This window comes from Saccopteryx bilineata, chromosome 9 (genome assembly GCF_036850765.1).
Source record: "Saccopteryx bilineata isolate mSacBil1 chromosome 9, mSacBil1_pri_phased_curated, whole genome shotgun sequence".
Classification (NCBI taxonomy): Eukaryota; Metazoa; Chordata; class Mammalia; order Chiroptera; family Emballonuridae; genus Saccopteryx; species Saccopteryx bilineata.
Window position 1 is genome coordinate 64,255,914 of NC_089498.1, and position 23,157 is coordinate 64,279,070.

The 23,157-nt window shown below is 47.1% G+C and overlaps 2 protein-coding genes across 3 annotated transcripts; one reads left to right on the top strand and one right to left on the bottom strand.

Moving 5' to 3' along the window:
• Positions 1–1,168: 1,168 nt before the first annotated feature.
• On the top strand, positions 1,169–6,306 carry ADO (2-aminoethanethiol dioxygenase). The gene has a single exon (XM_066242574.1). The coding sequence runs from the start codon at positions 1,513–1,515 to the stop codon at positions 2,323–2,325; it is 813 nt and encodes a 270-aa protein (XP_066098671.1). The 5' UTR covers positions 1,169–1,512; the 3' UTR covers positions 2,326–6,306.
• A 1,628-nt stretch (positions 6,307–7,934) lies between these two features.
• Positions 7,935–15,156, bottom strand: EGR2 (early growth response 2). 2 transcript variants are annotated; one of them, XM_066243801.1, is made up of 3 exons: positions 15,058–15,156; positions 12,152–12,260; positions 7,935–10,815 (listed from the first exon to the last, which is right to left on the bottom strand). In XM_066243801.1, the coding sequence occupies exons 1-3, from the start codon at positions 15,154–15,156 to the stop codon at positions 9,566–9,568; spliced, it is 1,458 nt and encodes a 485-aa protein (XP_066099898.1). In that variant the 3' UTR covers positions 7,935–9,565. The 2 variants fall into 2 exon arrangements, with proteins under 2 accessions (XP_066099898.1, XP_066099899.1); XM_066243802.1 differs by lacking the exon at positions 15,058–15,156 and adding an exon at positions 12,361–12,638.
• Positions 15,157–23,157: the final 8,001 nt, after the last annotated feature.

A 23,157-nucleotide genomic window follows, 5' to 3' on the forward strand; every position in this document is an offset into this window, starting at 1 on the left:
CACATTTGGTGCTTTTAACACCAAATCATGCTGCCATTTTTGGTAAAACTGTCTGTTAAGCTGTTTATTCCCTGCCAATTACTTACTATCCTAGTGCAATTTATTCTCTCATCTGCAAATGAAAAGAGTGTTCACTTCTTAAAAGTTGCTGTGAGGATTAAATAGTATAGTATCGATAAGATAATGAATGCATTTAACAGTGCCCAGCATATACTGAGTGTTCTTTATATAGGTTACATAGCTACCTAAAAAAAAGCATTCCGTTTTTAACTGAAAAGGATTTTTACTGAACCACTCTAATTACAAAATAAACAAGAAGCCCATGTTTAACTTTGGAAGCCCAAAGAAACTTTAAACTCAAGGTAAGCGTTTGCCTATTTCTCGCACACCATTGTATCTTACAGGATGCCTCAGAATCGTCTAATCAATCTCAGTATGGCGACGTAATCTGTATTTTTAAAAAGCATCCTTCTCCCACCCCAACCCCCAGCCAGGTGCTTCTTAGGCAAACCAAGGTTTGATAAATATCACTGTACAGAATCCGTGACCACAGCAAATGGCCTCTCGAGAATCCTCAAAAAAACTACTGTGCTGTGTAACCAGAAAAAGCAACGTCCACAGACCCTGCTGTTGATGCAAACAACAGCTGGGGACAACTGTGCTGAGTCGTCACTGGACCACCACGGACGGCCTCCACCGCCTATGAAACTTTAAAAATTACTAAAGTGCCGTTCCGTAATCCCTGTGGCAGGCAGTGCTGCGTAGGAGGCCACAAGGTGCTAAAAAAATTAGCTGAGCCACTTCTTTCCCAGGAGTGAAGCCAGAGAAAAGTGATCCAGGCTGGCTGAACAGGCCCCAGCGGCGTCAAAAGGTTAACGACCCTCTAAGCCAGTCGCCTGGGATAGCCAAAAGCCTCCAGGGCACAAGCCACCTGCCGGAAGTGCGTCACACCAGCCTGCAGGGGATCCCGGGAGTTGTAGTTAACTGGCTTTTTCTCTTGTGCCCCGATTCGCTTTCTTTCAAATACGCAAACACCTTCCAACTGTAAGGAAGGTCGCTTTGTAACCAAAATATCGAATCCTCCCCTTTTCCAGAGGACAATGGAAATTCCGTCAGAGCTCTTGCGGAATATCAGACTACAAGTCCCAGCATTCTGTGCAAAGCGCTAGGAGCGCCGGGCCACCGTCGTAGGTACTGGCCCCAACAATGGAGCGTCGGGCGTAAGGCAGAGCCTGCCAGCGTCCACAACGCTGGTACCTGCTCCTGGGTCGTGAGTGCCGGGTGTGGGGCGTGCGCGTGCGCATTCGGAGGGGGCGTGAGGTGGGCGCGCCGAGCCGTTGCGGGCGCGTGGCTGCTGAGGTTAGCGGCCGCGGTGCCCCGCGCCCCAAGAGCGGGTAATTGCGGGGCGTCCCGCCTCGCCCGGGGCTGCGCGCAGCTGTGGCGGCCGCCGGGGACCGCAAGGGGCGGAGGAAAGGAGGGGGCAGGCTTCGGCACTCGGAGGAACAGCCGAGCATGCCCCGAGACAACATGGCTTCCCTGATCCAAAGGATCGCCCGCCAGGCGTGCCTCACCTTCCGAGGCAGCGGGGGCGGCCGCAGCGCTTCCGACCGCGGCGCGGTGCCAGGCCCCGAGGCGCCGATGCCGCAGGGCTTCCCAGAGAACCTGAGCAAGCTGAAGAACCTGCTGACCCAGGTCCGCGCTGAGGACCTGAATATCGCCCCGCGCAAGGCCACGCTGCAGCCGTTGTCGCCCAGGATGCCACCCGTTACCTACATGCACATCTACGAGACGGACGGCTTCAGCCTCGGCGTGTTCCTGCTCAAGAACGGCACGTCCATCCCGCTGCATGACCACCCGGGCATGCACGGCATGCTCAAGGTCCTCTACGGCACCGTGCGTATCAGCTGCATGGACAAGCTGGAGGCAAGCGCCGGGCACAAGCAGCGGGCCCCACCGCCAGAGCAGCAGTTCGAGCCACCGCTGCAGGCCCGGGAGCGGGACGCCCTCCGGCCGGGCGTTCTGCGCTCGCGAGCCGAGTACACCGAAGCCAGCGGCCCCTGCGTCCTCACACCGCACCGGGACAACCTGCACCAGATCGATGCTGTGGACGGGCCCGCCGCCTTCCTGGACATCCTGGCCCCGCCCTACGACCCTGACGACGGCCGAGACTGTCACTATTACCGGGTGCTGGAACCCGTCAGGGCCAAGGAGGCCACCGGATCGACCTGTGACCTGCCTCGAGAGGTGTGGCTCTTGGAGACCCCGCAGGCCGATGACTTCTGGTGCGAGGGGGAGCCCTATCCAGGGCCCAAGGTTGTCCCTTGAAGCTACAGGAGCCGGGGAATGTTGGGTCCCCCGGCCGAAAATGTGCCCTACTCAGATCGGGGCCTGGCTGCCAGCGACCTACCACAAGGGCTCTCTCCCTACCCCCAGATCGCCTGGGCATTGGATCTACTGGAGTGGGCTGTAGCCGCTTCCTCCGGAGCTTTGGGAAGCGCGGGCGACTGGACTGCAGCCACCGGGCACGGTTATGGGGGTGGAAGGCTAGGTTGTTTCCTGGCTCTGTCACTGCCACCTGGGTTTTGATTTGGGGGAGGGGAGCAGGAGACTATCTGAAGCGCTTCCATCCTAAAGCCATAATGAAAATATTCTTCCCTCTGTCCTCCACTCTATACAAAATACACTGAAAGATTTTCTTTTCTCCCCTCGCCTCCGCCTTGGGTAAATAGGGTTTGTTTTCCACTTATGTCCCTATGCCCTTTTAGTCCTTGCTGTAGTTTTAACTTGACTGTGCGTGACCCAGTGGTTTGAACTGTTTTTAGTTCAAGTCATTGGTTAAAAACTGGTTTAAAGAGATGAGTTACTGTATCAAGTGAGCTGCCCTGCCAGATTAATTAGTTGTGCAAATAAATCATTTTTCCAGGGTTAGGGAGGGAATCATCTCCGAAACATAACTATACATGTAGAGGACAAGATTGTCTCTTGTCAGTAACCACATCTGGTTTACTCCAGGAGCATTTACTAAGAAATTCACACCTGTGTATCACAGTGACAAACTGTCACATAGACCTTATCTTCCCAATAATTGAGCAGATTTCTTGTTGCAGATTCACCCTAATGCAAAAATTACATTATCCTCAAGTGACTTTTTTAATGGTAGTGTAAGAGGTGGTAGGGTAATTCTGTATTTTATAACCAGAAGATTCAGAGGCGCTGAATCAGTATGCTTCCAAATACCTGAGTGTAAAACATCTCTGGCCAGCTGTTGAATTCCATGTCCCTATTTACTTCCAGTATTTCCCTGCAAAAGTGGAGAAAAATGTTGAAAACTGTTTCAAATTCTCTCAACCCTAATGTTCCAGAGGGCTGGTGGTTCCAACTGTGTTGTTGGTGGCCCTATTCTCAGTACCCTGTCAAACAAGAGAGAGCCATTGCTTGCTTCATCTGGTGTGGTTTTCTATAGGAAGAGAGAAGTCACTGGTGATCAAGGCTACAGAATTGATAACTATACTGCTGGCCCTTTTAGGCCACCAAAACTCGGGCAAAACACTTCCACACAGTTGTGCTATCTGTGACCAGTTTTATTTTTGTCCTTTTAATAGGCTAAGCAACTTGACCTTGTTTACAAATGCATTGACACCATTTGCTTCAGGCCATGGAGCACTATTGTTTTCCCCTTTTTTTCTATTTATAGGATTCCTTTTTACACAAACTTTTAATAAAAACAAACTGTAGAAATAAACACTAAAATTTGCCCAGCTGTCGTCTAAGCCCTCTTGATTGACTTGCCCATGTGGCAATCCAATTCTAATATCTGTAGTAAAGGGAGATTTGCTATTGGTGGAAAGTGTGAACCCTGTAGGAAAACAGTATGTGCCTTTGCCTCTTTATTCATACTGGGTTACAGAGACCCAAAGTGAAGGAATATTTGTTCCAAATTTTTAAATAGAATGAAAAGGCAAGTTCTTGATTTTATTTATTTTTTTTTTAACAAGAAGAGGCTTACTCAAGGTGACGTCCCACAATGTTACAAAGCCTGACACAGGCATTATGCCAAGAATTTTCTCTGGGGACACTAACATTGTTTTATGGTAGCTTCACATTCTGGTGTAGTTATATCTCGGGGACACTTTGAAGCAGTTCTTGGTGCATTCAGTTAGAAAATAAGTTCTGCATATGCAAATGATGATTTTCTTAGAAGAATGTTCACCAAATGGTGGTTTCATAGCACAGTAGAAATGTGTTTGGTTGTCAATCACATACCTACCTGAAAAGGTAGGTTTTGAATTATATTGTAGCCAAAAGTTAATTAACTTATTAAGATTGTGGGTGTTCATGTGTATATTATAATATAACCTGAAGTACATTAAACCTACAAAAAGTCATTCTGGCAATAGGACAATAATAAAGGAAATATTTTTCCCAAAAAACTTTATTATGTAAAGTTCTCAAGTACAAGCAAGTTAAATGAAAAAATTAAGGTGCTTTTCAAAGGAATAACAAATTATTGCAGGCCAAAACAGCAATATTCTATCTCTAGTTAAGTTCAAGACAGTGAAACTTTTGGTTCACTAATAAATTCTGAATAAATTAATGGTGAACATTAATTTATTTTATAATTTAGTGAGCCACTATGAAAAGGATATTTTTCTTACAAAGACAAATGCACAGAAAAACCTTACACCTTTCTGCATAAACTTAGTTATGACTAACTTCATGTGCTGCTATTTCCATGTATTTCTGCAATATAAACTTTTAGTAACAACTGGGGGGAAAATTTGTCTTCCCTACAAAGACTAATGAGCACAATGATACGAATCACTTTTCTGTTGAATAACCTGCAATAATTGCTTCTCATGGGTAACAAGTTGTCTAAATACTTCTAAAGCTTTTTAGTTTTCTGGTTATATCAGTGGCCATTTATATCAGTGGAGAGTATTGTGTGTCTACCGTTTACTTTACGAGAATTGATTTTTTACTAAGCCTAATTTGTGTGGATTGAGTTTATACCAATTGCTGTTTATTAATGAAAATGGTGAACCTATTTTTAAAGTAATATGTTTGTGAACAGGAGTGGTTTCTCTGACCTTTTAACACTAATATTCCTTAACTTCTCCCAAAGTCTCCACCTTTTACTCCTCCTTTTGCATTGTCCTTTGTAAGGGCTCAATCTTGGCATCCCAGGAGGACTCTGTCATCACTTAGCTCTTCCAAATGACTGAATCTTGTGCTATCACTCTACTGCTCATTGAAGAAGCAATATAGCTTTAATTCAGGTTTCTGCCCATTGCTATTCAACTCTAACCTGAGGGCAGTAATGCTCGTGTAACTCTCCTGGTCTGAACTCTGGTCCCCTTAGTGCAAGGAGGCATCTACTGTCAGAGAAAGAAATAATTTGTTAAGCTCCGTATATGTACCGAATCTTCAGATCCAGGAATGTTTACATTTCTGGATTAAAATCTGTACTTGTGGAAAATAAAAGCATGTTTGAAATTGGTTAGAGGTAAATCTTACCTGATTATTGCAAAATAGAGAAGGAAAATATTACATGCTACAATGACTACATTTTAATTATTCTTAAAGGTTAATAATCTATACTGCAAAATTATGTTGTACTAAAAACTGGTGGCCTGCAGATTCTAAAATTTATTTCCTTGAGAGTCAGCTTTGAAACTGTGATTGAAAACATATCTGAAATTATTTAATGTTTAACCATACTATTTTTCTGCAACAAAGTATCTCTTCTATTTAAGGAAAATAAGCTAGTGCAAGAAAACAAAAATACTTGCATCCACAAAGGAGAGAATCGTTGGACATAAATATTTTCTTTTACTATAAAATATGTTTGGACTGGAGGCATTTTAGGCACTTGTGGTGATGCTGACCATTCTTCACATGCATACACACGATACATTGTATTGAACTGTTAAAATATATTACAGCCATTTTTAATATATATACCAAACAATGTGCCTTAATTTCATTAGTAGTTAGGATATTGAAATCAAATATTCTGGTTTATGAATAACTGAAAACCTTATTTAGGTTTAATAGACCTGTTTTTATTTTATTAATTGAAGTTATTGGGATGACATTGGTTTACAAAACTACAGGTTTAGAGGGTACAACTCATCAAAACGCCGTCTGCACACCACATTGTGCACCTTCTTCCACTGAACCATCTCAAATGCATTATGATCTAAATTTATGGAATTACTCTCCAGAAGTATATTTTTAATAAGAATTCCCAGTAGCAGCTGGAACACCAATAATATTATTCAATAAAGCATTGACTATAAGAAGGAACAGACTTGGCTTTATATGCTTTATTTCTTGAGCAAAGTATAAACTGAGAGACTTGTGAAAAGTACCTGAAATGTTTCAAGCCAGAAGTAAAATCTGATTAAAGATTGACCTAACATTGTTGAAATTAAGGAATAAAAGCCACTCTGAAAAAACAATACACTGGTATACTTATACCACTTCAAGCCTAAATCAAGGTAAAAGTGAGTATGTAACTAATTTGACTATCATAAAATGTATGTAATCTTAATCTTCTTTAAAAACCTTTTTTAGTCTGTTGCTTTATAAACAATTGTTTATGTTACCTTAACAGAAGCTGCTCTGAAATTAAAAATTGGCAAGACAATTACAGATCATATAAAACTTAGATATATTTGAATATAATGAAATTTTGGCAGGAGAAGTTTCATTAAAAATATAGTTATCAAAATGTGGAATTGTTTTATATGTGTTTAAAAAGATTGGCCAACCAAGGAAGATAATATGCTGACAAGCTACGAAATAGGATTTTTTAAAAAAATTTTTGAGAGAGGAGCAGGGAGAGACAAGAACATCCAGCTGCTCTTGCATGTGCCCCGACCAGAGAGTCAAACTGGCAACCTCTGTGCCCTGGGGTGACCCTCCAACCAACCGAGCTATCTGGCCAGGGCTTTATTTTATTTATTGATTGATTGATTTTTAGAGAGACAGAGAGGGGAGGGGGAAGGAATTTGTTCCACCCAGTTGTGCATTCATTGGTTGACTCTTGTTATGTGCCCGGACCAGGGATCAAACCTGCAACCTTGTTTCAGGATGAGGCTCTTAACAGACTGAGCTAACCCCGCTAGGCTAAGACATATGAGCAGAATGAAGCCGGTCACTAGAACAATCTGACACTGAAGTTTAGAAATTTTTCTTTAGTAGTGATATAGTTATTCTACATCTTTGAAATTTGGACAGGGAAAAAATAAGAAAAGGGTTTATTACCTCTGTATATTAGATCTCAAATTCTAGTGCTAGTAAGAACAAAAAGTTTCCAGGAGTAGCTGTTGCTCTCTGCTAAGATATAGGCCATCAATTATCGGTCTGGACAAATAGGACAGGGTTTTCAGACGATGACGCTTAAACAGGAGGCACTCCAGTGTGTTGCAGTTGTGTAAGGATACAGAAGCAGTGGAGGAACTTGAAATATTTAGGCCCAATTTTAGAGAAATATAACTTCATAAAGACAGTCATTTGCTTTGTATGATAGACAGCTTTTTTAGGGGTGGTGACTTTATATTTTAAAATCATTCCAAAAGGCTCACAGTAAAATGAAGGATATGGTATACTCTTTAGAACTATTATTATCCAGTACCGTGTAGTACAATATTTATCTATTTTATTCAAGTTGTCTTTGAGATCAAAGGCTGTTGTACACATATCTAATGAGCTGTGTATTTTGGTAATGTTTAGACCCACCACACCTATGGCAGATTAATGATCCTTCTGAACAGGGGGTAATCGGGGAGAGAAATGAGTCCTGGGGTAATTCCTTTGGCAACTCATAAATGCTGTCATCAGCAATGTCTGAATGCATTTTTGATCTGAAGAGGTGATAGTGCTTTTCAAAAAGTTTTCTGTGGTCATGAGACTAATCCAGGAACCTGAAAGTCATTTCCAGCTTGACCACGCCACCACACTTTCCACAAAGCCACATTTCGTCTGAGTTCCTGGCCCTGGTCAGGGTTCTGAAAGCAGTTGCAAATGTGTAGTCTCCGAGTGGGCACTTGTTTGTCAGTATTTATTTTCCGGAGCCCACTCAGGAAAGGAGAGAAGCTATAGGCTGTTATAGAGGACGGAACAATGAGTCAAAACAACGCCTCCCCACTTTTACACTAATGCATTGGGGAAATCCCCAGAATAGTAGGTTTGATTATGAATGGAGATTGCTTTGGGGTGAGGGCTGGTATTGAGAGGCTAGCAAGGAAAACTTGGATATCCTGGCTGGGTCAAAGCATTGAAATCACTGGATGACTACTGAATGCTCACCCAGCAAATATTTCAGAAACGATTTCTTGAGCAAAAATATTGTTGAAAAGTATTTATTTACACTATTGTCATAAACCACTCATTATCTGAACTTCAGTTAGTGGTTTTGTGTTAGAATAAATCATTCATGTTTCCACGACTATTAAGAGCTAATAAACCAAGTTGGCTCCAGTAATATTATTTACATTCTTATCTGCAATTTGACTACAAAGGTAACACTTTTAAGTCACAAAACAGCATACAAAAATATACTTTCTAAAAAAAAATTCCAAATATTAATAGGCAGATATATACAGCCATACTAAACCCAGGGCGTGATTTTTTTTTCTTTATCCATAATAAGGCAACCCATTTACATGCAGACCCTGTAACATCGTCTACATCACACAAGGCACCAAGGACACTTCCAACACAATTGCATGCATCCTAGTTTCAGAGAATATATGTACATCCCCTTTTAAATAAGTTAACCTCTGACTCATTTCAAGAGGTCATAAATGCTTTACTTTTTTTTTTCCCAAAGGTTCAAAACTTGGAGAACAGTGCACATCAAAAATACACAAAATCTGAGTGGATATACACTGCAAAAATAGTCTTTACATTTCTCAAACAACTCAAAAAGGAGCAGATATTGCTAGGTCCCTCCCATCACATTGCACTTCTGTTCTCTGAGTTTATAGTACATATTGCTTAAAGGGTTGAGAGGACTAGATAAGCTTTGATTCACTGTTCTAGGGCCACAGAACGCAGCATAAACACCATGCTTTACTCACTGTACAGCATCCCCCAAATCAGTCCCAAGCCATAAAGTGCACATCAGTTTTGCTTCTGCCTTTGCTGTCCCTACCTGAAGGGATCAGCATCTCCCAACCTACTGTAGAAAACGTCTCAGATCAACTCAGACATTCAGAGTCAAAAAAAGCCTGTAATTGGTCAAAATGGGGGGCGGGAGCAAAACCTAGTCAAACAACCCTTTAAAGCAGGGTTAGGCCTCAGCCCTCTAGAACAGGGACCCCCACCAAACCCCCTTCCAAACCTCCCCGTGACCTTGGGGTGATAACTCACCAAAGAGAGACTAAGGTGGGCTAATGTTTAGGAAGGGCCTGCTTCTAAATGGAAAGAGGGGCAGTGCTGGGTCCACCAAGGCCCTTTGCCCAAGAAGGAGGAAGGATGGTAGTGTTTGCTGTGCAGCTCCAGTGGACCAAGGGGCTCTGGGACCTCTAGGAGCAGGTGTGTCAGCCTGAGTCTGGTCTCAGGGTGTCCTGGTCCTAGAGGAGCAAGTGGCCAGGGACCCTCCACCAATGGAGCTGCTGTTGCTGCTGCACAGGGGCACTCCAGCCTGCGTGCCCCCGGTGCAGGAGGCCGTGGAGGCCACTGGCACGGAGGTGGGGGCACTGCTCTTGCGCTCCTTCTGTCTCAGGTGGATCTTGGTGTGACGCTTCCTCTCATCACTCCTGGCGAACTTGCGGCCGCAGTAGTCACAGGCAAAGGGCTTCTCGCCAGTGTGGGTGCGGATGTGGGTAGTGAGGTGGTCACTACGGCTGAAGTTGCGCATGCAAATCCGACATTGGAAGGGCTTGTGCCCCGTGTGGATGCGGATGTGCCGCGTTAGTTCGTCGGAGCGGGAAAAGCGCCGATCACAGCCTTCTGCTGGGCACGGGTAGGGCCTCTCATGCACTGGCGTCTTGCTGGGCCTGTTGGGGTACTTGCGAGGCCTCAGAATGGGCCGCAGCGGCAGGTGGTGTGGGTTATAGGCAGCGGCAGCAGCTGCTGCTGAGCTGCTGCCAGGCAGCCGGGGTCCCTCGCTGCCTCCACTGGCCCCTGGCCCTGCGGCCCCAGCACTGGGGCCCCCCAGAGTAAAGTTGCGGATGGTAGAGAGTGGAGTGAGTGGAGGGGGAACTCGCAGAGAGTCCAAGGGGCAGGAGAAGGGTTTGCGGTCTGGGCCAGCTGTACCATGCAGGTCTCGCTGGCACTGTGATGGGAAAAATCCAGGATAGTCTGGGATCATGGGAAAGAGACCTGGGTCCGTGGTTGGCTTGGGGGACGGGTAAGAAGGAGGCGGTGGATAGGCCAGAGAGGAAGAGGTGGAAGTGGTGGGTGCTGACAGGAACGCTGAAGGGTCCTGGTAGAGATCTCCTGCACAGCCAGAATAAGGAGGTGGTGGTGGCGGTGGAGAGTAGAGGTGATCCAGGTCAGGCTGGGTCTGGGACATGGTGCACACACCCAGGGGTCCTGTGGCCAGTGGGTTGGGAGAGGCAGAGGTGACGCTAGATGAGGCTGTGGTTGAAGCTGGGGAGGTGACCCCTTGCAGGATGCCTGCACTCACAATATTGATGATGCCTTCTGGGTAGCAGCTGGCACCAGCGTACTGGGGGTCAATGGAGAACTTGCCCATGTAAGTGAAGGTCTGATTTCGGGGTGCAGAGACAGGAGCGAAGCTGCTGGGATATGGGAGATCCAGGGGCCTCTTCTCGCCAGTCATGTCAATGTTGATCATGCCATCTGGGGAGAAGGAAGAATGAAGGTGGAGCAATGAGAATGCAGCCAAGAATCCCTCCTCATCCCCTCTCACCCGGGTCCATTCCCAAGGCCTAGGATCCTAGCAATTTAGAACTGGGTGGGGAAATCGCTGGCCAGAGACAGTAAGAGGCTAGCCCAAGATTTCACAGTGGCAGCCAGTACAGTCTGGGACTCCAACTACCTCCTGGAAAGCAGGATGAGCTACTCCCCCCCTCCACAGCCATCTGTGGCTCCAGTCCCCAATAAAAACACCCAATAATAGAAACAATATTAAAAATTCCCCATCTGCCTGAACTTCTCTCCCTCTCCTTCGCTTGCGGGGTCCACGACTGGGGCACCGGGCAGACAACACCCAGACGATTGCTCCCCGCCGGGGCCGCAAAGGTGGCAGCCCTAGAGGGCAGCCCGAAATGGGGGCCGTGATTTCCCGGCTGCTCCCTATCTCCGGTGCCTTCTCTCCCTCCCTTTCTTGCTGCGCTTCTGCTGTCGGCTGCTGGAGGGAATCCGGCGCTGCGGTGTAAGGAGTGTATAGGTTTCCTTTACCTCCCACCCGTGTCCCACACCCTCGCGTCCTTGCCCCAGCCCAAGGCCAGTGGCAGGGCTTGAAGAAAGGCGTGGGGGGCCGTGGGAGACTACCTTCCACCGCATCGCCAAGAAAACCAGCGGCACCCGTGCCTCCGCAGGCCTTCCTCGGCAACCCAGGAGCCGCTTCCCGCGGCGTCCCGCCCTCCTCCTCCGCCCCCTTCTCTCCTCCTCGCCAACCTTCTCAACTTCGCTAGTCGCGCGCAGGTGGGGGCGCTCCTTAAGGCCGCACCGGTTGGGCGTTCCGAGACTTTCCCCGGGAATGCTCTGCCTGGGAGCGAGCAGCGGACGCTTTCCTCTGGAGCTTCTCCGCCACTCGGCTCTCCAGAAGCGCAGCTATTTTCCAGAGCCCCGAACTTTCTCGTCACTTTGCCCCTACCCCAGGAGAGGGGAGGCCAGGTGCCGCCGGCGGGAGCACCGGCACAAGCCCCCAAAGTCCCATGGTGCCCCTCTTCTACTTTCACCCCTGAGCCCTCCGGAGGCTGGGCGCGCGCGGCGCACGAACGCCGGCTCGCTGGAGACCCAGTACATTTGCCCGCGCGCCAAGCTCCGGCACCCGATCCCTGCTCCCACGGAGCTCCTGCTGCACCCAGTTCCAGTCTTCAACGCCGTTCACCTCGCGCCCCAACCCTCTCCTCCAAGTCCTGCACACATACACCGTACCCCACCCACAACCTTCCACCCACAGCCTCCGAGCTGCGTGGGTCCTGGCCCGCGGAGGGACCGCGCGGCTTACCTCCGGCCACTCCGTTCATCTGGTCAAAGGGGCCTCCCAGTTCGGCATTGGGGAAGATGGTCACCGACGTGGCAGCGAGGTCCTCCACCGGATAGATGTTGTCAGACAGCTGGTGCACAAAACCACTGAGAGTTACTGGGATTTTGTCTACGGCTTTGGCGGTCATCATTTGCTCCTCGCACAAACTGGAGACCCAACTCCCTCTCTACCTGGAGTGTCAGAGAAGCCGTTTTGGAGAGGGATTGGACTTAGCCTAGGTTGATATCTCCTTTTACCCTCCACACTTAAAAGCAGCCACCAAAAAGAGAAAAAAGAAAAAAAAATCCAACAGAAATAAAACTAGCAAACAAGTTGCTGTATTTTTAAGAAAGAAGAAAAATGGCTATTTGCCACTGATTCTCTCCTGTGTTCCGGCTGGGAAGCCAGGAGTTGCTGATGTAGTGTTATTATAACAGTCGGTGTGTCCCCTCGCCGAGCTATTAATCAATTGCTGCTCTCCGGGTTAGATGGAAAGTGTTGCTCTAAGTATTTATGGGCAGGTCCTCAATGCCCGTGACGTCGCTGCCCATATATGGACTGAGGAACAGGGCTGGGCCAGGCGGCTTTTGCCGTCACATGGCCGATTTGCATAGGGGTTCGGCTGCGCGGGCTCCACCGAGCTCGGGACTCGCGGCTTGCAGCCCGAGGGATCCGCTGTGGTCTGGGGCGCGCGGTCGGAGCCGCAGCTCAGGTCCAGGGCAAAGGGCCTGGCGGGGACGGGGCGCGCCGCGGGTCGGGCTCAGGCCAGTAGGGGAGAGCTAGCGGGTCGGGCTGCGGCGCGGCCTCTTGGGGCTGGGAGGAATTCCGGTTCTCCGGGACTTTCCAAAAAAGGCGAAGATCCGGTGCCGGCGGCTCCGCCTCCTCAGCCCTTGTTTGGGAGCCATTCCGGAAAATTAAACTTCGGAAAGAAACCGAGCGGAGCCGAGACACTACAGTCAAACCCCTACTCACTTTCTTGGCAGCTCAAAACCGCAAGCACAAGGAGGCAGCGAAGTAAAAAAAAAAAAAGAAAGAAAAAAAAAACCTTCGTGCATTCACGGAAGCTGACTGCTTTTTTCTGAATTACTTGGTGGAAAGAAGTGGCTGATGATAAGAGTGAATGCGGTGTTGCTTTTTTGGAAAGTCTGTTCTATTTATACAGGAGCAAAAACGGAACAGGTTTTGGGTTGTTTGTTTGTTTAAGTATTCTGGGCACATTGGGGCTGGTGGGGGGGGGGGCGTAAACCCTATGAGGAACAGAATAACTGCACGGAGCTCCGAGAGAAATCCTCTGCGGAGACAACCCCCCTTCCCGCGCTCTCCCTTCCCCCTTCAGCTGCAGCACTGAGCGGTCGCCCTACCGGTGTTTGGGCGGTCAGCTTTGTGGGGGCGTCCAGGTGGAGGCTTGGACATTTACCCTGCCCCGCCATACACACATTCTCTCCCCCCCCCCACCTCCACTTCCTTTACACACACTCCCACCCCCGCTGCCCTCACACACCCACTTTGCACACCTTATGCTACACACCTCCCTGTTGACAGCGAGCCGGTGCGCCAGCCTCGCCAAAAGGGTACCCAACCGGCAGAGCGGAGCCCAGGATTGCTGGACAGAATGCTCTTCGAAGACACCCCTCCTCATCTTACTGCCTGTACGGAACCACTGCCCCGGCAACCCTCGACCCCGGAGAGCCTACGCTCCGGGGGTGCGCCCTGTCTGGACAGAATGCTCTTCGAAGACACCCTTCCTCATTTTACTGCCTGTACGGAACCACTGCCCCGGCAACCCTCGACCCCAGAGAGCCTACACTCCGGGGGTGCGCCCTGTCTGGACAGAATGCTCTTCGAAGTCACCCCTCCTCATCTTACTGCCTGTACGGAACCACTGCCCCGGCAACCCTCGACCCCAGAGAGCCTACACTCCGGGGGCGTGCCCTGTCCGAACACGCTGTACTCCAGAACACATATATTAGAAGGTATATTCTTCCTTGTCCTCGCCAAGAGCCACCTGGGAGAGCCCAGAGAAGTCCTGAGAGCAAACAGCATCGCCGTGCCAGTTTTGAACCACCATCACCCCATACGCGTTTCCCTTTGCGAGGAAAAACAAACAAAAAATCTAGCCTTGATGTAAACCTTTCTGTTTAGTTCCCAAAGCAATTTTTAAAAACTTCAGAAGTACAGACGGCGGGTTTCTGGCTCGCTTACAAGCTCTATTCCTACCTGCCGAAGCACCCCGTCCCACACCGGAGCGCTCCGGACCCCACGGTAGGCTTGTCCCAAGTGTCCAAGCCTGGCGTGTCGCCGCTGCCTGGCACCTTCCCGCCCCAATGCAGGCAAGGCCTGGGATAAAACGCGGGGGCAGCCTCCAGGGCCCGGCCCGGCCCTTTCCTGCCTCGGGTCCGGGACCGCACCAACCTCTTGGGGGCTGGGGCGGGCGAGAGCCACGGCGCCACGCCGTGGAGGAAGCAAGGCGCTGCAGGCGGCACTCCGCCGCTCACCTGCTACCGCAGTGAGCCTCCTTCCTCCCAGCCCCCAGCGCGCCCCCCAGCGCGGAAGTCAGAGCCCTGGGGTACCCGGGCGGCCGGGAGCGGCCTCTACGCCTCCACCTGAGTGCCGCTCTTCCCCCTACCCGCCACGATATCTGTTCTCCCGCGGCCGTCCATATTCCTGACTTCTAACGCCCAGAGAAATTTTTGGGAAAGTTTCTCGCTTGTGCTGCGCGCTCTTTTCCAATTGGAGAGAAAAATGAAAGGAAAAAGGAAGGAAGTCGCAGCAAGGTTAGCACCCTTGTAGGTTCGCCACCCTCGGCAAAAATATGCAGAGTCCCGTTGAGAGAGAGAGAGAGAGAGAGAGAGAGAGAGAGAGAGAGAGAGAGAGAACTGCGCCCTTACCACGTGCGCCAGCCCGCTCCGCCTGCGATCTGGCCGGTCCCGCGGCCCCCGCGCTGACCACCGGCAAGACGACGCCTCGGAGGGGAACCCGACTCGCATCTCCAGCCTTGAGTCCGAAAAAAGAGGGAGGGGGTGACCGAGTTATGCAAATGTGGGTCGTGGCAGCGGGATTCGGGTTACTGCCCCCGCCAGCCTCTGAGGTGAGGCACCCACCGGCGGCAAGCGCGGGCGCTGCGACAGCTAGCGCTTCGCTCCTCTTCATGCACGTGGGCGGGCAGGCGGGCGAGTTGCCGGGGCCGCCCCGCAGCGGGCGCTGCTGCCAACTCCTCCAGCGGCCACCAAGCGCCGCCCTGAGGGGGAGCTTCTGGACGCCCCGAGTGCTCGAGTGAGCAAGGCGCACAGGGCAAGACGTAGGCTGGGGTGGCCCTGGCCAGGGTTAGCCGCGCGGCTTTTGGCTGCTACCCTTCAGAAAGGAGGAGACTGAGTGGGGGTCAAATGGGGGAGTAAGTCCCACCGAGGGGAAGCGGGCTTGCCTGGTTCGTCTGAAATGCAGATTAGAGTATATAGGAGTGACTGACCCTCTGGAACTATTCGGAGCTTTCCAACAACTCACACCTCCCTTACCCTGCATTACGCATCACGTCAAGCTCGCCATGTGCCGGGAGTGGGTTGGGACAGAGGCAACCATCAACCAGCAGCGAGGGTATGCAGACTCCCAGGAGGGTGCCTGGGGCCAGACCTGGGAGGCCTTCCCTGAATCTATCTCCACTGGAAACGGGTCAGTAGATACTCCCTGTTACTATTTTTATTTTTAAGAGTGTAATAGAACAAAGTCTAGGCACACTCATTTCAAGCCAGCTACCTTGAGGACAGGTAATAAATTCAGAAAGCTAAAGTGACTTGCCTAAAGTCACCCAGCTGGTAAGTGGGGGTGTCCAAACTTGCAACCAAGTCTTCTGACTCCAGGTACCCTGCTCTGGTCGCTCTTGGAATCAGGAAAACCCAGTTCCGGAAATGCAGCAGTTCTCTGAGGATTGGAAGACTGGCTTAGCCCCCTAGGGCTTCATCTTTCATCCTTCTCCAACTTCATCTCTTTCCTTTGGCATTTCTGAGGAGAGGAAAGCTGAGATCAGGCCTTTCAAAGGACAAGGTACAAGGGGTTGACACGGACATACAAACACTCACAAACTGTGAAGGAAGAATTAGAATTCTTGGATTCTCTAGAGACCTACTTATAGGCCCTGTAATAAGAGAAGTCGACCTCATAGTATCCTTCTTGGAGGGAAGAGGTGAGAAAAGAAATAGGCAGAGACAGATAAAAACTCCAAATGTATTTACAGAGTAAGATACTGTGCCAGGAAGGGTGTTGGGATGAATGGGCAATGTGGCAGCTGAGCACAGAGATGTAATGTACCATGCTCTCTACTTTTAGGCTTATTTTGATCAAAACCTGAACAAATAAATGCCATTCTTTAAAATAGAGTTGTCAAAAATCCCAAGTAAATGGGGCGCTCCAAGATGTGTCAGGATTATTAAAAGAGTAGCAAATTGATACGAGATTCTGATTTGCTTTGTCGTGATTCCAAAGCCAGAAAGTAAAAAAGGAAGGAAGCCTGGGAGCCCTTTAATAGGCTTGCCCTGGAGAATGGGGGGTTGGAAGAGGGGAAGGAACAGGGAAAACAGCCTGAGGGTCCTGGCTGGCCCTCAGAGGCCCCTTGTGAGTGGTTTTCAGCCCCCTCCTCACACCCTACTCCATCACAGAGACTGAGAATCAAAATCAGCCATGAGGCATGTTACAAATAATTTGTTAACATTTGCATTTGGACTTATTAAGAAACATTTTGAACAGCATTATAGACTATTCCTAGTGTAACATCATTTTCACCCACTTTCATTCTAATACTACTGCTAGAGTGAGAAACAAAGGAATGTCTGAATTCCCCTGAAATGTGGACACACACACAGGGTGTGGATCCACATGCGAATGGTATAGGACAGACATCTCAGTAAGAATCGGGCTAACTGCCAAATCTACCATCTAGCCAAGTCTATTTTAATGGTGCCAGTGTGCTGAGAAAACTGACCAATGGTTCCCTACATTTAGCATCTCACTGTGAATCTGGTAATCCCAGAGGCTATAAACCAAGCATAGATTATGCCAATCAAAATCATTGTAAAGCCTAAGAGAAGCATTTCTTCACACCAATCAAGTGTGCAACAAAGTCATGTTTCGTTGGCACAAAGAATCTGGCCAGGAGGAAATAAGACCTCCTTCGTCTTACTTTGCAGCAGCAGCCAACACTGGCCTAACCAGAGGGGGCTCAGGTTCCCTCCCAGGTGAGCTATCATTAAGTCCACAGATATTTCTTGAGGATCTACTATGTATCAAGAGTTATGCCAAACTCTGGGCATACAGTGGTGCCTAAAACCAGGCCTGGTTCCTGTTCCCGTGGAGCTTGTAGTCAATCACATAAATAGACAGTTGTAAATAATAGCAATGTACAGCCCCAGTGAAGGAAAAGGGCAAAGGACCCAATCGAGTCTAGAAATTTAAGGAAGGCTTCTCTGAGTGGACAGTGATCTGAAAGATGTGCAAGGATTGGGGGAAGGTTGCTGGATAGGGCATCCTAGGGGGAAAGAGCAGGTATGGAAATGCTCCAAGGTGAGAGGAAGCGAAGAGCATGCAATAAAGAAAGTGCAGAGTGGGTGGGAACCTCTAGGCCACCTTCCAAGCCTCGTGCATGCTGGGGCCGAGTGCAGCCAGTGCCGAGAGCCTCTTTGGAGTCGCCCACCCCTCCGAGTAGTTTAACCTCTGCCATGATCTTTTCTGGCTAATGGAAATGACATTATAATTTTCACATATGAAATGTTTTTTACTGTTCAGCTTCTGCACGTGAGTGAGAACATGTCGACAAGGTTGCAGCCAGAAGAGAGAACACACATAGGCTGTTGACATCAGCATTGTGTTTCAGTGACTGTCTCAGGGAAATAACATTCTTTCGCCGTCTATTTCTCAACAAAGAAATGACACTGTGGATTTTGTTCCATTTAAAATGAACAGAGGAGGGAAGTGCAGCTTTCTAGTAGAAACATAGTATGTCGGACCTACAGATCATTTTACTATTGCTGAAAAACTCAAAGGTAAATCAATGTGTCATTTATCGTGATTAAGACAAGGAAAATATCAACCTGGCGTCCAGGTTAATGAGTGATAATCTCTCAGTCTGATCATAAAAGCTTGAAGCAAAATCTCCATTCCAAATGACACCTTTTTATGCCTTTAAATTTTAAATCATTCAACCCCTACATTTAATTTATTAGAAATGAAGTTTCCTATAACTAGGGAATTCCTGGGTTTTTTTTTTTTTTATTTTATTTATTGATTTTTAGAAAGAGGGGAGAGAGAGAGAGAAGGGAGAGGAGCAGGAAGGATCAACTCCCATATGTGCCTTGACCAGGCAAGCCCAAGGTTTCGAACCGGCAACCTCAGTGTTCTAGGTCACGCTTTATCCCACTGCGCCACCACAGGTCAGGCCTATTCCTGGGTTTTTTAACGCACATAACTCCAGCCTGCTTACATCACCACGTTACAAGAAATAATTTTTCTTTTTCCAAAAAAATGTCAGACTTGCCACAGAAGCTTTGCTTTTATGTGTAGAGAAGGATGGGGAAAGTAAGTGCATCCTGTTGTTAGAGCAGTTGTTTTGCAACATGTAAACCAAAAAGGGGGGGAAAAGAAACACACGAACATTTTATATTTCAACTGAGTGATCCTGGTAAGAATGGTCATTCTTTATTGTGTATAAGATGATCAGCTCTGGAGGCTCACGTGACTCAAATTCTAGGTTCTGGGTTCAAGTTCTGACCCAAGACACTACCTGGCTATGGGGTTTTAAATAAATTATGTAACTTCTCTGTGCCTCAGTTTCCTCATCTATAAAGTGGACAAAATGATTCTACCTATCTCCTGGGTATATTGAGGATTAAATATGGTGCTATATGTAAAACATGTAGCACACTGGTACATAGTAAATACTCACTAATTTCTAGCTATTGTTAAATTGTTACTACCATTGCATACCCCCTTTGAAGACAGACACTGGACTGTGTTTTTCTAGCTTCGTTGCTTTATTCCAACCACCTTGAAAGATAGGGCTGTTTATTTCTATTTTACAGGTGAGGGAACTGAGGCTCAGAAAAGACACCGAGCTTTCTCAGATTCACACAGGAAGTTGCAGGGCCAGAATGTGAATTAGTCTCTCAATTGCCAAAATTCACATCATTCACGTACATTATGTGATGCAGAGCAACACATAGCAGATAAAAGCAATAGTAGCAGTACTTAAAATATTAATATATAAAGTATTCGTGATATTTATTTCTGAATTCTGAGTTTCAGCTTCCAAGAATAATGATAATACTTAGGAAGTTCAGGTTTAAGTTGTAAAGAGAAAAAGTAATCCAGAAAACAGTGGCCATTTGAATGTAACTTATAGCAAGCTATAACCTCATAAAAAATGTCATTAAACTTACAAAGCTAATTTTCACAATAATAATCATCTAATTGACAAAGCACCTTTCCCCCCCCCCAGTGATATCAAAATACATAATGATAATACTGCTGTTTTCCAAAGAGTTTTGAAAATGTGGAATAGAAATTTAAAATTTAGCAAGAGTGAGTTAGTGAGTAGCTTGCAAAATCTGGAGACAGTTCTCCATAAGAGACATTCTTAGCCTAAGTCTGACCCATTTAAGGGACCTGCCCGGTGCTGCTGTCTCGCATAAGTCTTATGCTGTTGGTTTTTCAACTCCATTATAAATTCCCTCAAGGCAGGGACCTTGAAGTATGCTCCCTGTCTGTATTTCAACAAGTAGAGTTCTGGATGGGAACCCAATATATGTCTTCTCAGCAGTGAGAAGGAATAAGGCCTAGAGCATCGGAGATTTTTATATGCTGTCTCAGAGATAAAACTGGTGTGCCACAAGAACTTTTAAAACATTCAATACATGATTATTCAGTCAGAGGCACTGATCTCTTTTCCCTTAGATTATCAAATTTAAAAAATGACAATAGCAAACACAACAATAGCCACCCAGTGTGAATGAATCAAAATTATACCTATTTTTTGTCAGATCAGAAAAAAAAAAAAAGATACTTTTCAGTGTGCCACAGAACTTTAGTAATTAGTTTATGGGTGCCATAAAATGAAAAAGTTTGAAAATTGCTGTGCTATCTTGTCAAAGGACTCCTAATTAACAAATTCCACCCAGCCCACAACAGATTACCTCTAATGATCTCTCCAGGAGATGATGGAGTTCAGAACAAAGGCAAGGACCCCAGAAAACATCCTCTGAAAGATTTGTTCTCAGTTACACCCATTTCTGGAGGTTTAAATCATAAAATATTGAGCTGCCATCCTCTGCTCTCAGTGCAGCGAATGCCACTGAGGGGGTGGCAGCCGGCAACGAGGGCCACTGTGGAGACATCTACCCCAAAGCCCTGTTCAGGCCACGCTTCCCTCTTTCCTGACTCTGCCTTCCCACGTATTACTGGTCACAGCTGCAGGACAATGCAAGCAGCTGGAGAATGGAAAGGACTTGGGAAGGAGCCCCAAGACCCTCTTCCCAGTTCTGCCTCTGCCTCTTGGGTTGGTGGTTGATGCAGGAAGAAATCAGCGGTGCTGGAACAAATCGGACATCGCTAAAGTCTTTGGTGGCAGCTTCAGGGACTATTTTTCCCCCATATCTGATGATACGTCTTAACCATATGCCACAAAGTTGTAGAGACATCACATCCTCGCACCCCTGCCCAGAATTTTAAACGGCAGCCAAAAAAGGACACAATGCTTAGAAAAAGAGTTCAATTTTTTACTATTTTGAGTGAGAAAGGTAGTCAGGGCAGCAGGAAAGGATTGGTTAGAGGCAAAATGCCATACCTGGATCTGGCTGCAGCACCAGTGGAAAAAGCACTAGATTAGAAATCAGGCTCGTTGGTGTCTTTCCATAGTGATAATGTTCCTAGTAATAATGGCTAATATTTATTGAGCACTTAAGGGCACTAAGCACTCTGCTGACTATGTTGCCTCATCTTTTAGTCTACCAACCACCCCATGAAGCAGATATCATTACTCTTTACACTTATAGATGAGGAAACCGAGTCACCAAAACCCAAGCCACGAACTAATTAAGTGGAAATGCCAAGATGCAAACCCAAGCCGTCCAACTTCATTGCTTGAGTGCCCAGTGCCTTCCCTAGCCTGTGTAACTAGACAAGCCACTTAACCTCTCTGGGCTTCAGTTTCTTCATCTTTGCAGTGGGGCTGGGCATGCTTGCTCAGTTGCCCTTGGCCAGAGTATTGTGGTGAATCAAAGGAAGAGGATTAAGAACGTGTTCTGAAAAGCAGGACACACACTACAAATCTAATTGTCTCCCAGAACAATTGTTTTGGTTTCTGGACCTGCAGTAACAATAGTGGATATAGACTGGGATAGGATAGGGGCGACATTTATGATTCCAGGACAGGGACAAGGCACCAACAATAAAACTGAACTTCTAATCTGTTTGCCTGCTGACCATTCCTAACTGAACTTCTACTCTTGTTTGCCTGCTGACCATTCCTAAGGCCCTTCAAAGTAGCCCCATTTTCCCCCTCACACTGGAGGGTAGTTCAGATCTGTGTACTCCTTTTCATCTGGAGGTGGGGTTGAGAAAGGTGACCCCAGAGGTTTGAGGTTTTTGGAACAAGCCCTTGGCAGGTCTGCTTCTCCTAATGCTAATAACAAGCCTCGACACATGATCACACTCCTTCTTGAATCCTGATAATTAACTAGAATACATGTTTCTGCTCAAGAGTTGTTTTGCCTGAGAGAATATTATGGTTATAATGTAGTCACACTGGTCACAGAACAATTTCAATCAATGCCCTTGTGAGCACATAATCAGAGCCTCACCAGAGATCTGGCAACTCCCAGACTTTTAATACAATTAGTAAGTTTACTTTTTAAAAATATGATTAGTTAGGCAACAACCTGTACAAATTCCAAGAAGGGGGAAACCAGAACGATTTAGATTCTTTTCTCTCTGAATTTTATGAAACAAGACCAAAGACACAACTGAATGACCGTTTTAGTCCCTTCATCTGTTACTCAGAAATCTTAGGGATGGAACGTGCCTTAACAGGACACTTTTTTCCTTGCCTTTCCTGTGTTTCAGGCTTTTCATCACAAAGCTCTCGCATATAATGCCAACCTGAATGGAATGTCACCCTCAGATTGAAAAATGGTAATCTAGAAGCCGTGTGTGTGTGTGTGTGTGTGTGTGTGTGTGTGTGTAAAATGGTTGAACTAGAGTGGACTTGACTCCCTCTGCCCTACACAAATTCCCTGGGTGGTCTGGAAGCCACCACTAGGGCTTATAGAGCAAGCCCACAATATGCTGGGGCTGGGCTAGGTAGATGAACCAGAAAGTAAACAAATACAGGGATGGGCCTTTCTCGCTTCTAAATTTTGGGACAAGCTCATAGTATTCAGTTAATTGATTCAGTGAATATCGACTAAGAATTTACTATACACCAGGTACTGTACTAGGTGCTTGAGATTCAACCACTGAGCAGAACTCCCTGTTTTCATGCAGCCTACAGCCTGAAAATACTTGTAAATTTAATTCCAAGACTCATTTTGTAGTATCTTCCCTTGTCCTCAGCCAAAATCATTTCGAAGCCACCCACACTCAGGTTCAAATCTCTCCTAAGGTAATTAGAGAAAGAGTATCAAACTTGCTCCAGTAATACATTCTGGTGTTCACTACTCCTGTAAGACATTCTTCAGAGATATAAAACATCCTTTTTTTTTATCATGCACTTAATTCTAGTTTTTTTCCTCAGGAGACATAAAAGAAGTTAGTCATAATGTTCTGGGTAAGAACCAGTCACAGGCTGGAATATAGCCTTCAACTGTTTCTGTTTCATGTGGAAAAACCTCAGTTTCTATAGCCTGTCTTTAGAATTTTTGCCATTTGACCCTTCTGCCATCCAAGCCAGCTCTTTGATGAGCTTCCTAATTCCCCACACTTTCCAATGCTGGTAAAGTCTAATAAGACAT

Coding starts and splice junctions, on each gene's coding strand:
- ADO (XM_066242574.1), top strand. CDS start 1,513: ATGCCCCGAGACAACATGGCTTCCCTGATCCAAAGGATCGCCCGCCAG.
- EGR2 (XM_066243801.1), bottom strand. CDS start 15,156: ATGCGAGTCGGGTTCCCCTCCGAGGCGTCGTCTTGCCGGTGGTCAGCG. Junction 12,261..15,057: donor GGAGCGGGCTGGCGCACGTG/GTAAGGGCGCAG, acceptor TTTGTGCACCAG/CTGTCTGACAACATCTATCC. Junction 10,816..12,151: donor GATGAACGGAGTGGCCGGAG/GTAAGCCGCGCG, acceptor CCTTCTCCCCAG/ATGGCATGATCAACATTGAC.